The sequence below is a fragment of the Channa argus genome, chromosome 17 (genome assembly GCF_033026475.1).
Source record: "Channa argus isolate prfri chromosome 17, Channa argus male v1.0, whole genome shotgun sequence".
Classification (NCBI taxonomy): Eukaryota; Metazoa; Chordata; class Actinopteri; order Anabantiformes; family Channidae; genus Channa; species Channa argus.
Window position 1 is genome coordinate 1,932,300 of NC_090213.1, and position 17,108 is coordinate 1,949,407.

The 17,108-nt window shown below is 40.6% G+C and overlaps 1 protein-coding gene across 2 annotated transcripts in view; it reads right to left on the minus strand.

Moving 5' to 3' along the window:
• cfap61 (cilia and flagella associated protein 61) overlaps positions 1 to 17,108 on the minus strand; it is a 33,261-nt gene that overhangs the window by 6,329 nt on the left and 9,824 nt on the right. For both annotated transcript variants that reach the window (XM_067482789.1, XM_067482788.1), the window contains exons 14-21: positions 16,611 to 16,817; positions 15,712 to 15,840; positions 11,820 to 11,947; positions 7,101 to 7,193; positions 6,572 to 6,740; positions 5,655 to 5,832; positions 2,123 to 2,415; positions 809 to 1,136 (exon numbers count right to left, since the gene is read on the minus strand). In XM_067482789.1, coding sequence (XP_067338890.1) covers positions 809 to 1,136; positions 2,123 to 2,415; positions 5,655 to 5,832; positions 6,572 to 6,740; positions 7,101 to 7,193; positions 11,820 to 11,947; positions 15,712 to 15,840; positions 16,611 to 16,817 — 1,525 coding nt within the window. The remainder of the gene's footprint in view (positions 1 to 808; positions 1,137 to 2,122; positions 2,416 to 5,654; positions 5,833 to 6,571; positions 6,741 to 7,100; positions 7,194 to 11,819; positions 11,948 to 15,711; positions 15,841 to 16,610; positions 16,818 to 17,108) is intronic.

A 17,108-nucleotide genomic window follows, 5' to 3' on the forward strand; every position in this document is an offset into this window, starting at 1 on the left:
ATTCTCTCGGATAAAAGCAGACAACAACATGGATGGACATAAAGAGGGATCCATGTACTGAGGCAAAACTGACGGAACCTGAATGTATGGAAACCAGAGATCGCTCGATGAATGTGAAGGAATTTTGTGTTTCATCATAAACCTACCAAATGTTGGAAAATTCGAATTTGAATGTGTTTTGGAAATTGAATAAGATGGCAGCGAGGCTCAAATGCTAGTGAAACGGTATGAGGTTTTGGTTTCTGAGTCACATCCAGACACGATGACACAAGTCGTAGTTGGAGCACTTCAAGTTTTACGTGGAACTGACGGTTGAGTCATTGCTACAAGAGAAGGACAACTGTTACAAACATCTGCTTCTTTGATAAAAGCCAGACTTTGGGCCGTTCAGTTCACGTTTGGACAAACGTGAAACTGAACTGGGTAATTCTGACTCATACGTTTTAACTGAAACGAAACTAAGGGCTTAACACATTAGGCAACAACGTTTCATTGACTTCGTGGGCCCATTTTTACTCACCAGAAAAATCAATAACCAAACAGTACTAAAACAAAATGTAAAATATTGCAGCTGTGAATGCAACCCGGTCTCCTTAAAATGATGTTTCCATGCAAACAAATTGCAAACATGAGTTTGCAATCAGTGGAGGATTTTCCGAGGAAACGTAGTTTTTGAATAAACGGAGAGTTTCAGGGAGCTGGTTGAGGTGGATGGTGGGTGTATAAAGCCCAGAACTACCAGACCAACAGCTGAAAATGATAAAACATATTTTTTACAGACGAAAATAAGAAAAACTGGAAATCCGACCTTGAATCTTGGCCTGTTTGTACAGCGGCACAAGATGATCCATTTCAGGAGGAGGATCATCTGGGCACTCAAGAGTTGGGTCAAAGAGGAGCAGGAACATGGCCGCCAGGTCTTGGCCCACTTCCTTGGAGTTGAAGTTGGCATGTGACCACTCATCTGAGTGGTAGTGGTGGGAGAATTTGGTGAGAGGCCCGGCACCATAAATAGCTGAATCGCTGGTGTGGAAAGTTGCATTTATGATCAGCCTGCTATCGAAGACCAGGAAGGAATTGTTGATGCTCTTGAAGGCATCATAGTCGACTCCTTTATTGGAGAGGTTGATAAATACCTGTGATACAAAACACATAATCAGTATGTCTTCTGTGTATTATGAATTCTGCCCAGACTGAGTGCTAGTGGGACAATATGGCGTATTTGCACTCATCAAACCACATTTTATCTTTGTCCAGCAGGGTTTTCCTTGTTATAGCGAGGACTGGCTCAGATGCTACCACTCTGTCATGGATGAAGCTACAGTTAACCTTACAATAAAGAGTGGAAACAGAGTTCAGGAGTGTCTCTGTCCAAACCATCTCAATCTCCATCCACCACCTTTAAATAGTCACTGCTACGCCTAATTTTCCAAGGTTGACGTGGTCGCCATGCGTAGAGTCAGTAGATATCGCTACGTTTGATAAAATAGTATTCTGGAGGGACTCTTGCCATAAAACTGTAGCATCTCCGTTTGGTTCCGGCCGGAGACATTTGATGCGTGTCCAACCCTCTTTTACCATTTTCCCATATTTCCTGTCTTACAGTCTGGAACCCTCTGCCAAGAAAGGGAAATTCAAGTCACGAATATGCAAACCGCATCTAAAAATGTTTCCTACGTATATTGGCCTTTACAATTATTTACATTTACTACTCAGGGAAACATTTCAATGAGTTTTAACACATGGCTCGACAGTTTCTGCCCTGAATAAACCTTCCTAAAACCAACTTTGTGAATATTCTGGAACCTGCTTTGTCTCACAGTAACACAGGCATAACCAGACACCAGAATGCACAACTGTCTGAAACAATGAAAATGGGAAACACACCAAAATCATTGTGTGCTTGACAAACACAGTCTGCTTCCAGGAAGCAAATTAACATCCAACTAACAGCCACAAGCTGCTGAATTCAGCCAGTCAAGCTTTTTCAGCTCTAGCAGACACCTTGGCCCCTAACCCACCATTGTTGGTGAACAACTTTTGTAGAAACTAATAACTGGCTGGGTGAGCAGTGAACTCATCCAGGGGATTATAAAGCGGTGGCAGGTGTAAGAAGACTTACTCCACACTGGAGATGGAGGGGCTCGGCATCAGTAGTGAATGTCACTAATGTGAGGGGGTCGCAGTGTTCGCCGTTGTTCATCTGGGCCAGCAGGCAGTTATGGTGGACCTTGACCTCAGCCTTCTCCATAGCTGCAGCCACAGCATTCTCCACGTTGGAATCACTGAAGTGGGAGACACCAGGATCAGGAGGTGGAAGAACTAGATGAATGCGAGATCCACGAATGCCCAGGGTGAGTAAGGTTTCCACAGTGGTGTAGACATCAGTGTTGTTTCCGTAGACAATAGCATCCTCTGGAAAACCAAAGGGATGTTACAATTATCATTTCATACTGTGGCTCCAGTCATTTTCCAAAATAAGACTTAAGTCAAACACATACCAGAAATTGACAATTAAGAACAGGCAGTTACAGTCATAAGTTTATAAATGACAGACTTGTGAAACTATTCACCACATCTATGACACTTTAGTTGAAAAAGACCCATTTATTTTAAATTCAGTTTCCGACCTTCAGTACTTGTGTTGTTACGACTGTCAGCACAGCAGGTGTTTTCTCTAAAACAATATTCCACAGACAAACACGCTGCGATGTAGAGGAACTGAATGGCGACCGTCAAGCACGGCAGCGAGCACAGCAAAAGAGCTCTTCACTACACAGGCATAACACAAATTATTTCCCCTTTTTCAAACCAAGATTCTCCAACAAACAATAGCTTGGTCGAGCAGTCTGGGAAGAAGACATGCAGGGATAATGACATGTTTTAGAAGCAGGCCTCAGATTCCTGAACAACAAAACAGAGACGCACGAAGAAAAGGGAGAAACTAAAATGTAAATCCGAACATCTGAATGAGTCAATCCTCACTTTGGAGCAGGCAGTTCAGAGAAGCATGTATGCTTGTGTTTAATGACCGAGTGTTTGTGTCCCTTTCATTGTTCGATGGCTATGTTACATTTTAAAAAGCAGCATGGCAGCAAGACAAATCGCTAATTAATAGGATTTCATCATCAGCTAAGTTTAATCTGTTGTCAGTCTATGCGTTTGCGATCGTGATTATAAATCAAATCTCCAATTCCGAAACATGAATTAGATTTCTATGTGTTAATTCAAAAATCAGTCCTTCTCCACATTAATCCCATAGCCTCATGGCATCTTGTCCACTACACAACCATCAGCAGCAAGTTTCATGCTATTGGATGTTTTCTGACACAGCTTCTTCAACGTTGTCCGCCCCGTCCCACCCTGTGGTTGAAGGCAGTCATATGCAGTCATCATCCAGTTTAAGGTGTGACCGATTGTGTTCTCACATCATCTATTTCAAGGTCGCCAAGAAAAGTGAAGACATTGTTCACTTTCTGATGAAAATGTTGCAGGTGTTTGTTCAATGAAAGGAATAACCTCAAGTGCCATCACGGTAGTGGCATCAACCTTGATCTTTTGTTTATAACAGAATCCATACATTTAAATGCACAGTATAATTTGGATGTTCCTAAATGAAGGAAACTAAATAAAAAACAAACAAGTCAGAAACACTGAACAAAGAAACAATATATATAAAAAATACAGTGGGAATTGGCAGATAAAAATCAAACTTAGCTATGAAGGAGCACAAACTTCGTGTTATGTAGTAGATGCGTTTAATGGTAGTTGTGTTGTTACTTAGAGTGACTTTTGTTATTTTCACACTTTAAAATTAGTCTAAATTACATTTTTATTTTACACTATGACTGCATGCAGCATTCAATTGGAAGAAGAAACCGTTCTAAATAATAACAACCAGCTATGGACAAAAAGGTCAAAGAAATGCAGATACATCTCAGCCCCCGAAACGGAAAACACCAAATAGAAAAGCCAGAAGTGATAAAAGCAGACGGTAAAGTGGAAGCTGGACTAGTGTAATGTCTCTGTCCATGGTGCTGAAAAGGTGGAGCGCTGTTGCTTCTGAGCTATTGTGGCCATCAGGACAACATGCTTCTTCACTGTGACCACTAAATATATATTCTGCTGGTCACTTCACGTTTTTACTACTGCAAGTATTACTAGAACTGCCAAAGATAAGATATATTCAGAAAAATGCAAATGATTTCGCAAATGAAGGGTAGGCTTTATGCATAATTGTCTATTTCTAAGATAAGCATATATGCCTAAAATAAGTATCAAGATGTTGTTGAGTTTTAACTTTTTTAACAATTTTTAACTACTGTTATGATAGAAACTATTGTTATGGAAGTCAGTGCTCATTATTTGTTATCTGTGTTGTTCTATATGTTTTCCTAAGCATTTTTTAAAATAACTATCTACTAATTTCTATTTGTGGAAGTCAGTAAAGGGCATGTTGGTTCATCTAATCCGAGTCCTTTATGTATGTATTCAGTATTAAATCAAAACAGCAATGCGTTGTGTGATGTAATACAAGATCAAGCAGTATAATATAATAGCAGTATAACTGAAGCATAACTGAATATCTAATCTCAATAAACCAAAACCAGCCTATTTCTCATAAAATATCAATATGTAAATATTGACCATAGGTGTATTTGTGATTCATTCAGAACTAAATGACTGCTCTGTCTTAAAGTTTACCTTTGACGAAGAGCTAGTCAAACTTAGCCACTTGTCCAGAACAGACTAGCAGCCAAAGACAGTTTGGGACAAGGTGGGCTGACAATTCTGAATTAGCTGAAACGTCTGCAAATCTTTTATTGCTGGCTGAACCTTCGAGCTCTACTGTTAAATAAATAATGAGAACACATCAAGGAGTCGCGCTGCTGTGCTGTGTGACGTGTTTCTTCATTACCATGAACACACGCTGTCATTTATTTTAACTCAGTCCCACATACACCACCCTGCTGCCACAAAGTAGATTAATCCGCTGCTGAAAATAGTCCAAATCAAACTGAGTGACGTTTGATAATGTGATGTCAAGCAAATTTACTAAATTAGTGATTTTTATATATTTACGAGCAGATTGAAATATAGGAGCCAAACACCTTGAAGTTGACACTAGTCAGAACAACTCAGAATGTACTAACTCTACATCCAAATTTATTTTGTCCCGCATAGCTCGTTTTAAGAAACACAACTACACTCTGCTGTTGTTCTATAACCAAATTTACAATCACTTTGTTTCCTTTTGTGATTATTAAAATATGGAAATAAACAATATCTGCAGGACTGTGTCACTGCAATTTGCATTTATTAATGGTTTGCTTTTATGATTGGGATCAACTAATTAGTATGTATAAAAGCCTCACTCCAGATCGCGGCACAATTCCTTCGGAGAGCAGATTAATTTTGCTTAATGACACTGTGTATTTTCTGCTGCTCTAAAAAGCCTGGCTCTCAGAAAGTGATATGATAATGGAAAATGGATGGAAGAGGCCGACCTGATTCACAGAGATGAAAGATTTCTCTGCAGCTAATTAGCTGCTAATTATTCTGGGGCACTTCAGTGCTGACTGCCTGAGTAATGACATACTACTACAGATTAATTTTAGGCTGTGTGAGTGTGTCGGGGGGGGGGGTTTACTTACCCTCCAGCTCCAAAATGTTGGCACACAGCCACTGGCGAGCAGTCATGCAGTCATGGAGGTCATTGAGGGTGAAGAGGTTGGAGGGGACAGGCCCAGTGTATCTGCGATGAGAGGACTGAGCCTGCAGCTGGCTGTTTGTGACTGGCTGGCTCAGATCTACACCAGTGGGACATGGTACCTACAGCACCACAGGACACAAGTAGACAATTACATCAGGCAGATGGTACATACAACAGCATAGCAGAGTGAATACTACAACTTTGTTATTTGTAGTTAGAATGTACAAACTGAAGTACAGAGTACCGAGTATTTCAATCCTCAGTCTAAAGTCATAGATGATAAAGCCAGCAGTCATGCTGAAACCTTTGCACAGCCCAAAATTAAAACACCAACTGAATAAAAATATTGGGGGGGAATTTAGAGACTCGATCTACCATATGACCCATAGAAGTGGTTGAATTTTAATAGAAAAATCAGAAAAATAAAAGCCCTGTTGGATCTGAAAGTTCTTCCCAGAGGCTGGCTCCTCAGACCCACCTGTGAAGATCTTCATAAAACTTTTCTGCAATGGATTTACATCACATATAAATAACCCTCTGAGAGATCTTTAAAAGAACCCCTGCTGTGCCCCAATAATAATTTAAAGATGACTGACTTAAATTTGTAAGATGAACTGTTTTTTAATAATGTTATCAATTTATATTAAACCATGTGAATGTAAAAAAATCTCTCGTTCATTTGATTGTACGTAGGATTTCCATGGACTGAAGGACTGGACTTATGTTTTTGCATTTGGTCCAGCCAAGCAACCTGCCTGTTACTGTACCCGTGACACAGTAAAAAACATTGAAACAATGAGGTCCAGCTTTCAGAAAGACGGAGGCATTTACGGCAGTTTGAGTACTGACTTATCTTACCTGGTACTGCAGCCCTGTACAGAGGATGAGGTGATCATAGGGCACCTTCCCAAAACCAGATACCAGGACATATTTGGATTTCCTGTTGATTCTCACCATCTTCCCAGTCACCATTTTGACACAGGAAAGCAGAGGGAGCTGTGCCAAGTCTCTTGTGCTGTATGCATGACTGCAGGACACAAAGGGGAAGACACTCTGTAACATGCTTTCAATACTGCTCCTACTAAATACAAATAAAATAATAAAATCCCCAGAAAAGATTTCTTACATTACAAATTGGGGATTCGTATGGTAACAACTTGTATAACGTTGTACATTATATTGACATACTTGATAGGAAACATCCTCATAAGTTCTAGAGTATATTAATGTGGTTGTGAAATACTCACAGCTTCAGTTTATTCCATTCGAAATAATCTAACATTCTCACGGCATGAAGATACTGTACAGCTAACAATTTAAACAATCAGTGTTAGATGCCAAGACATGAATTTCCATTGTCAAGACCAACATTGTTACATTTGCTCACCTTGTGGACAGAAATCCGATGTCCTCGTAGTCGTAGTCACCACGGAAACCGTGTGTTGAGATGAGGGTCAGGTTGATGAACCTCAGGTGAGGGCTGCGAGGGAACAAACAACGCTGAAAAGCGTGAGTGCTTTTCCACAGAATACAGTGAATACATACAGGACGCAATGAGAGTGGAATGTTTTCTGGGGAAGGACGACTTTAATTTCTGCCACAACTACAGTCTTCATCCAGAAATGTGCAACAACATATAAAAAGATTAAGTAAGCATTAGAGCATGTACTTTTTTTAAGAAGGTCTGTAGCATATATATATTGATATGTTAGAGATGTTTGGCCTTGGAATCTTTAAAAACGATCTGTTTCTGCTAATATTGGACTTCAAAACAAAGACGTATAAGGATATGATTAAGACCAAGGATTGTGTCTTAAGCTGTAAGTTGGAAAAAACGTTTTTTCCAATCTAAAAGTGTTGAAACCCAGTTCAGCAAGAGGACAGGAAAGCAACACAAAAACCTGATGAACAAGTTATTGCTTGGGGGCGGTTCAGTTTACAAAGAACATAAACTAGGTAAACTCCATTGAAAGATGGGCCTGTGTGTGCTGCTAAATATGGTAAATGGTAAATGGTCACTTATATAGAGCTTTTATCCAAAGCGCTTTACAATGTTGATTCCCATTCACCCATTCACACACACACTCACAGACCGATGGGGGCAACTGCCATGCAGACTGCCTCACCACCTGATCTACAGCCGCTCCCCAAATATATATAAATAAATAAAGTTTCAGTGAAATACAAACCTAATGTTAATAAAAAGGAGATAATGAAAACTAAAATTACAATAGCAGCAATAGGATCAGTGCCTTTAGTGTTTTTACTAAGAACATACAAGTGTGTGTGCATGAGTTTAATATTGTGAACCTGGCCCGGTCTTCCGAAAACTAGCAAGTGTCTCAGTGACAACAAAAGAACAAAGGACAAAATTACAATTGACCTCTAGCAGTTGAATACAGAATCGAACAACACTTTGGGCTGAGCTGCTCACACTAAATAACAGGCACCCTGACTGACAGCGAGGCAGCATTTTTAAAGAAGGTGACCGGGAAATTGCTGCAGCTTGATTGGAGCACAGGAATGGGGTGCCGGTCCAATCAATCAGGGCGTGAGGTGGACTGAGAAATGGGCAAAGGCATCTCTGACTCCAGTCCCAGACAGGAGTCCGCACATACTAATGTGCATAAACACAATTTACAAAACGGAAGAGGGCGAAAGGCCAACAAGTGGTGGTCTAGGTGGTCATCTAGGACGGTCGTTACTGGGAAAAGAGCCTGAAATTACATTCCCTGGGCTAATCGGATGACAGAACAAGGCTATTTTGACAAGAAAAAATATATCAAAGTTTGAAAGCGTTGGACACTTGTTGCACACCCACACAGGCCATTTTATTATTTAGATTTTTTACACGTTTGTGTGACGGTCAGTGAGAGACCCTCACTATCCCGTTGGCTTTGTTGCACATGTTGTAAGTAACACTACAATTACTAGAGAAGGAATCTGGTGTCCTCATGCATGGCCAATGGGGTTTTTGTTGCCTGTGCTGAGGTGTAATCACTGGACCTTTAAGACTGCTTCTTTTTTTTCTGTTCTTTTTTTGAATTTGTGAATTTGGTTATGAACATTTCACCAAAAAAAATAAATAAATAAAAACTGTCACGACTTGTTTACAGAGCACAGTTTCCAAATGCAGGAAGGCAGGTGCACTGAGGCAACTTTACTGGTGAGAATAACAGGAGCTGCCTGAAAAATAAGGCCTGTGATCAAAACAGCTTTAGATGATATTTTTTTCTAGGAAATAAAAAGTATCAGTGAATCACCTACTTGGACTTTTTAAGCTTTTTTTTTTACGTGTCTTGAAAAGGGTGGATGCAAACAGGTGGCTAAATGAAACTGTCAGGAATATTAAACACAGAGAGTGTTTAGAGCTCATAATTCACAAGCTATTTCAGGTCATTAAAGGAAGAAAGGCTTTTGTAGAAGAGTTGCACATGAAAAGTTTACCAGTGATGAGTTTGTTTATAATTTAACAGTAGCTTTTTACATTTGGGGATTTTCCTTCAAAGACCATTTCTATTCTGTTTAATTCACATTCCTTTCAGTTATGATTTGCTGAACATGCCTTCCAAAATGTATGAAGACAGGTAGTATAGTGACTCGGGCAATAGCGGATATAACTGTCTTATCATAACTGCCTGTGTGAGTTGTTTAAATCCGCAGACACTGTGGTTGAATTGAGAATTGAGAACAAGTCCAACATCTAAGGTGTTTAAAGACTTTGAAGTCAGCGCAGTACAATCATTTTTCTGCTGCTCAATCCTGTACATCTGAACAGGATATGGCAACTTCTGCTCTATTACGTGTTTCACAATTATGAAATCCAAAGTACAATGTGCAGGTTTCAAGTTTCCAAGAAGTACTGATCTTAATACACTCAATTCTATGTGTTTGAAAGCATCTTGTGCAAAAGTTCCTTTATCTGTTTATGCATTTGAGGTTCCTGAGTCTGTCCAACTCTTGTTCATTTACTGTCAGCAATAAAAAAAAAAAAAAACATCTGTTGTGATGCAAATGACTCCTTTGTGATAGCCTACAGAACATTGCACAGTTGATAACAGCAGCTCGTGTGTGTGCACCTCACAGTGCCCAGGCCTATCACTCTGACCTCTCTGATCACCTCCAGCTCTGTTCTTATCTCAGCCTCCTGCCAAATGAAAGCTAGCGGCACACATCGAGAGCACCAGGCAAACTGATTCAATATAGGTTGGATGACGGTTTTGTTACAGTACTTGCTGGGAGGCTCGGCCAATATGACGAAACGTGCCAAAAGATATTTCACTTGAAATTATATATAACGGAGGATAAGTCAATAAATCCATCAGTTCCAAGTTATGCTACTCAATTATAGAAGCATCATCAGATCTGCAAATTAGTCGTGTGTTAAAAAATTATTTTTTTAGTCGTCCTTCTTAGCTTTATCTCATCAGTGGCTCGGTGCCTGATTTTAATTTGAACATGCAAATATTAATAACGATTAGACAATAACTACAGTCAAACTTTCCTTGTTAATCTGTGCCAGAAGGTGGATTTATGGCGCTGCACTGGGGCATTAAGAGCCATTATTGTTGTGTGAATGAGACTGAATCAGGGGCTCTGGATTTTCTGTTATCAGCCGGTGACAGACGGTCGTGGTGACCCCGCAGCCTGACCACAGTGAGCAGAGGGCAGAGTTGCCACAGAGCTCTTTATCTGTCTGACCCTGTCCCAGCCAGTAATGGGGTTGTGGGGGGGGGGGGGGGGGGGGGGCGGAGTTGGTGCTGCTGGTGCTGCTGGGCCGGATTCATTGAGCACATGGAAAGCTGTGTTGGGGAGGAGGAGATGAGGGAGGGTTGGACGTTTGGGCAGGGCTGATAAGGGGGCCCCCAGCAGGCTGAAACTGACCTATCCTTCACCCTCTGTATGCGTTGCCGCCTCACCATTAGTTCAGTGGACACTAACTGCCTCATTAGTCAACTCATTAGTGACAGCAAACACAGATCGCTGCGGCAGATCCTTGACGGGGGGAAACAGTGGAGTGGCTAATTAAAGAGGGGCCAGCATTGGCCCTGCTGAATGCCAGGCCTCAGACAGCTGTGTGCGCCCACCCCAGCACTGCTGCTGTGCCAGCCTCAGCAGCTCTGTGAGCTGTGAGATCTCACTCGCACAAAACAACAACGCCGGTTGCCTGGCAGCTATCTCCTGGTTCTGAACCAGCAGCTCTGTGCTGCTTCTTATTTGCTGTAGCAGTTAATCTCACAAAGCGAGGGTGAAGGCAAACATGTAAGACGTCCGACCCAGAGTCAAGTGACATTTCCAGAGATTGGATTCCTTGAATAAAAGACACCGAATAAATGAAAAATTGAAGCTTCAGTGTGGGACAGCTCTCCTCAGGTTCAGCGTTTCTAGGGACACAAGGGAGAATTTCACTGCAGACACTGAATCAATGATAAACATGATAGTGGGAATATTTGTTATTCTACCTCCTGCCACCTGCCTTTTATTTCTCAACAATCATTTCATTGCTTTCTATGGGATGCTGGTTTGTGCTCTTACTCCATGTACTGTGAACCTACCTGTTTGTGTTTATTGGCACTTGCAGATGATTGTTACCTGCTTGTATTAGAAATAAAGACACTGAGTGACAGAATCATAACCACACTTCTGATTCTACCTGGGTGTCATTTGCTGTATTAGTTTAGCATCTGGTTTCTACTGTAGGTTACAACACAAAATGACCCACGGACCTCTGGTTTGGGAAAACAACCTTAACCTTGATCCTAAATGAATTTATTTTAACATTATTTTAACATAACAAAAAACAATAGGACATAAATCGCATAGAGAAAAATGATGCAGTCTGCGATGTGAACTCCTCGATGGAAACTTGGTGACAATAACAAGTTATGTACACACTGCACAGATGGTGAGAGGCTGAGGGGTTAATAGGGGATAGAGGGCACATTTTTGCCCCTGGGACCCCCCTAACAGGTTAATCCGTTCACGTTAAATCTAGCAGAGGCGCCACTGCGACATTATCACTGCTGCTACTAATCTAGACACAATCAACTAAACATCTGGGAGAGAAAAAAATGACAGTGAAGATTTCATTTTGAGGCAGACTCACCAGAAACAAAGCACCTCAAGGAAAGATAAACCTGTGTCTGATGCCCCCACCACAACAATCCTGGCATTTACTGTGACCTTTGGTTCCATGGTTAACTTTCGGCTGATCAGGCTGAGAGCAAACGGTGCCTGACAGAAAGAAAGAGAGAGAGAAACAAGACAATTACTGGCTTTACTTTAATCGGGAGTGGATTTCTAACTTCCAGAACGTCTGCTAACATTTTCCTAAAATGAAAGAATACATCTATCTACATGCATCTATAACCCACCAAACACTTTACATAATCTTTTGTTCAATTCTGTCCAATTGTGACTTCAGTGAATGAAGCAAGCACTAGCTGTTAATAATAGCGTTCCCTCAAAATGTATTCGGTAAAACATGACAATAGAATTTCGTGCAATTTCTACGGCTGCTAAACACATTTGTCCTGGGCTGAAAGTGAAAGGACCTCAACCTCCTTGTCATTACTGTTACGGAAGCAGTAATTAATTACAAGTGGCAATATGAGTTGAATTTTGTTTCATTTAAAAACATGGCAGCCTTTCATGAATTACAGTAGCACTAATCTGTGAACTTTGTCCTATTATCTAAACAAAGAATTCGCCCCTTTTATTCTATTGTGTTTGGTGTCCTTACATCCCACACTAAACCACTGTTGGTGTATAAATTCAGACATTACTCAACATTCATATGTTCCTAAATAAATAAACACTACTAAAAAAAATGTAAGTAAGTGCAGCTGCAGATTCTAATGAGATGGAAACACAGGGATCAAACATGCAACCTAGCGGTTAAAGAACACGTTTACACAATAATTACAAGACTACCACAGGAATTAGCAGAACACAGCGCTCTAATTTCCCAATTCCTCCACCGCCAAGCGTCTCTTGTCCTCGCCCTGCGATCTGAGGCAGCTAATGGCTTCTTCATCATCTATAATTAACCCCACAATGCACCTTGTTGGATGAAAACAGCATTGCGCAAGGAAAAGGGGAAACCAGAAGGTGGAATTAACCTTTGTGTAATATTCAAATAATTTCTACAAGGTCCTGTGTGCTCAACATCTATGTCATTAACAGAGATGCTTTGTCTCTGGGTTTGACTATATATAAATTAGTAGTATTGTCCACAATCACCATACAGATGCTAAAACCAACAATGAAGCCGCTCCACCTACGGTACGTTTAATTAGTTGTCAGCCTGCAGCCTGGAATAGCTTATTCATCTGTTGCACCTGTGTTGTTGTCCAAAAAGTATTAAAAACACCTCACGTGGTCAACATATTTTACAAACATTGCCCCACGTCTCTAAATGAGGACATCAGGTTGGACAATATTTATGTGGACCACAGGTTTTGAAATGAAGAAACACAGTATGTCATAAAGTGGAGCGATGCATAACAGAAGTTTAACTGTAAGGTGATTTTGGAGTCGACAGTGGACAGTAGCATTAATTTAATAAAAGGACCAAAGTTATCCTCTACTTACTGCCTAAATGTACTTCTTAGTTTCTTTTCTTACTTTGTTAATTAATACATTTTAACCTGCAAAAACTAAATTTTCTTTCTTTGAAAGTTTAGATATGCTCAGTAAATGAGTACAGGAGACACTTTCGAAAGATATGTTGGCCCGATGAAATAGCAGGTTTTCATTAGACTTGTAAAGCTGGAGGTATTTCCAGGTCTTCATGTCCTATTGGATTGATGACGACTGCGGAAGAAAATACTGCGTTTTAAAATAAAATTCAAGGTTGTGACCTATAAAAAGAGTTGGGCACAAGTTAACAACACTCAAGGACCATTTCAGGCACCAAGTATAAATTAAAGCTCTAACATGCAGCAGTTCAAATTAACATACTGCATCAATTTAGATAAATACATCAATATAATGCTCTGGTCTTGGTTTTTCCTTTTTGCTTTTGGTCCAGTAATGTATGGAAAAGCTTGACTTGATCATCACTGACCAACCAACATAGATCAATTTATATGAAAGTGTTCCAGATTAAACTTTCCTACACAAGTGTGGTGTCATGCAGTATGCTGTATCCTGAAATCCCTTCACTGAAAAAACACCTAAGATATAATATTTGTGCATTTGAAGGCAAATTTAATGCCTACATGCATCCATGTGAATACTGCAGGAATTAACCAGATGAAGCAATCAGAGGAACAAAGCTCTGGTCTCATCTGCATGTGCAGCGGAGCAGGTGCAGCAGCTCTTATCACACAGGAGATGCCTCATCTTTCCTACACACAATGACCACGGCTCTGTGTAATATGATTCCGTATTGACAGAGAGGGAACAGGTGCTTTAGATTTGATTAATCATCCTGAGGCTAACATCAGGAGGGAGAGACAAAGCTCAGAGGCGAAGCTCTTATCTGCACGGTAGCCAGGAAGACATGACTGCCGTGTTACCCGGGCGAAGTGGGCGGACTGAGTTTGATGGAGTGAAATGAACATGTGAGTGTACACAGTGATGTCTCGGGTCTAAAGTGCTCTGCTGTACATGTGGTAAATATTTGAGGTACAGGGCATTAAAATAAATCGCAGCTACATTAAAGGACACCTTCGCTGATTTTAAACTGGGTTCTAGTTTGGGTAGTACGTGTGCATAAATGCCGAGCTGGAAAATGCATCCAGGTGACATCACTTGGTGGAATCTTAAGCTCAGGTTTCATCATCTTGTTGCTCACACTATGAAGCCTGTGATCACGGTCAACTTGCTTTCCCACAGCTCCCCCAGATGACATCACGTGAATTTATCCAAACGATGAAAAATTCCTCCCGGGTGATGTCATCTGGAGGAGTTTTTCAGCTAGAAGCAGAGAAATATTTTATTACAGGAAAGTCACAGGGAGGTTTAAAAGCATTAGTGTGCACTTAAACTAAAGCCATAGAAAGCAAGTTGAAAATTGGTCAAACCACCTTTTAAGATCAGGCACAGAAGATTTAAGAGCCCATCACAACACGGTACAATTTAAACAAACAAACAAAAATACCCCGGTTGATTTATGATGAAGGTTTTTTCTCAACTATCTTGTTACATCTCACAGTGATAGATGAGACTTCACAGTGAATATATTCATTGTGAAGATGCATTTTCAAAAATGCTTTGTGCATTCTCCACAATATGGACCCTAATGTAATTACAAGCAGTTCATTGTATTATCTTGCAGTTATTAAGGAAGAGGTGTTTGGGTCTTTTAGTGCTTATGTTTGAGCTTTCATCACATCTCAACAGGGACAGAAAGTCCCCTCCAAACGATTCAGCAGACACTTTGTTCAGTGCTCAAATTCTCTTTGTTACTTTAACTTCTTTTGTACCTTTAACTTTTACTCAATGTTACTCTATCAATCATGTTACCAATCAGTCATAAAGCCCAAAAAAAGTTATTAAAAGTTTTCGCCATGTCTTTTAGCAGAAATTAAATGAGTACATTTTTCTACATTCAAATACCAGCAAAGTGCAATACAGGGACAGAAGTATGGTGTCACGCAGCATAACTAAACTTATATAGTTTCACTGCATTAACACAGATTTAATTAAAATCTACTATTTTTTTGCCCAGATATCAAAGCTGACATGTTTTGGGTTTTTGGACACCATCTAGAAAATATTTGTGGCTCTAATTAATGCACAGCAATTAAAATTCATAAAACAAATGTGAAATACTGTTCACATACTAAAATGTCAACATGTTCATTCCATCACAGTGTTGTTACATCGTTCTGTGCTGGACTTTTTACTCCACGGCTTGTGTGAACCCCATTCTGTGTCTCTAAGCTTTTACCTTTTGAAACAGCACTGACTAGTGGTCATATGAACGACCTGCTGTTGTCAGCAGCCCTCAGCTAATCTGCATTCCCTGGCAAGCTGCTCTATGTGCCCACCTGCTCCTCTGTGATCCGCCTGGACGGGGCGTTGATGCCAAGCTCCTCCAGTGGGTAGATGATCTGGCGGCGTGGGCGAATGGGGACCGCACAGTTGAGGACAAAATCCAGATGGTGGATACAGGAATTCTGAGAGCGGAAGAAGAGGGCACAGTGTCAGTGAACTCTCAGAGAAAACCTCTGAGCATCAGCGAGTGGGCTCCCGAGGCAAAGAGATGAGCTCTGGTAAATATGTTAGATGATGCGAAGTGTACACCGTAAATATGAGCTGATTAAGACGGGAAAACATCACTTATAGCTTCATCCACGGCTTGAACAAAGCTAATTCTCTGGTTATCTTCTGCCATTATTCTATTTGCACATCATCAACTCCCAGTCTGGTGCTTGTTTGTGGAAGGTAATTAGCAGAGGAAGTAGAGGCCTCTACATGTTGAGGAAATGTCTTATTATAAGCTGGAGAGGTGGAGCTGGCAGCACAGTCGGCACCTGCTGCCCCGACCCCGGGGACAGCAGCCTGCTTAAGGCCACATTCTGCAAAAAATGTCCTGCTTGAGGAACCACAACATTTTTCCAGGAATAAATCCGTCGCATCTATGAACACAGCTTAAGCTGCACTCTCAAAACATGCAGCAGATTCATTCTATTTGCAGAAATACATTTGCATAATTTCCTGGTGCTATAACAGAAAAAATGTATCTAAATGAAATTTACATTAACTCATGGTAAACAATAATTCTCTCACATTCTTATATTACATTTATGCAAAGCTACAATGTGTAACCAACTAGAAGTATCTTCAAAAATGCATCTAAATGCAGAGAGATGCAGTCGGAGACAGACCACTGATATTTTTTAGTGATGATGAGCCAGTCAGGGTCTGAAGGTTCCTGTGCACCCACCTCCTGGCTGTGGTGGGCAGGGTAGAATCTGTGGTACAGGCAGGACCTGTGAGACAGCCGGAGGACCTCTTTAAACAAGTGTTTGGTAAAGTGCTGGAAGTAGGGCTTGAGGACGAAGTGGCGAATCTGAGCGTGCTCCTCGTAGCAGTGATGGCTAAAATAGATGAAGTTCTCGATGTTGTAGTGAGCACGGATGTATTCAATGTCCTGACAAAAACAAATTCATGTCACTTGTCTGTATATTAACTGTATGACAGAGGACAAGAAGTCATTTTCACGTTTAATACATTTTCCCTGTTTTGCTATGCAAATGAAAAGTCTGATTTGCCTGGACTAAACACAGCAGTTTCAAAAAGCCTCAAGACTTTGCCAAAAGGAACTTTTGTCAAGGCAAAAAAATGTTCCAAAACATCGTATGTCAGGTAAAATTACAAAAATGTGTTTTTTAGGCTCGTGCAGAAGATATACTGAAATGAATTCTGGTAATAATTCAAGTAT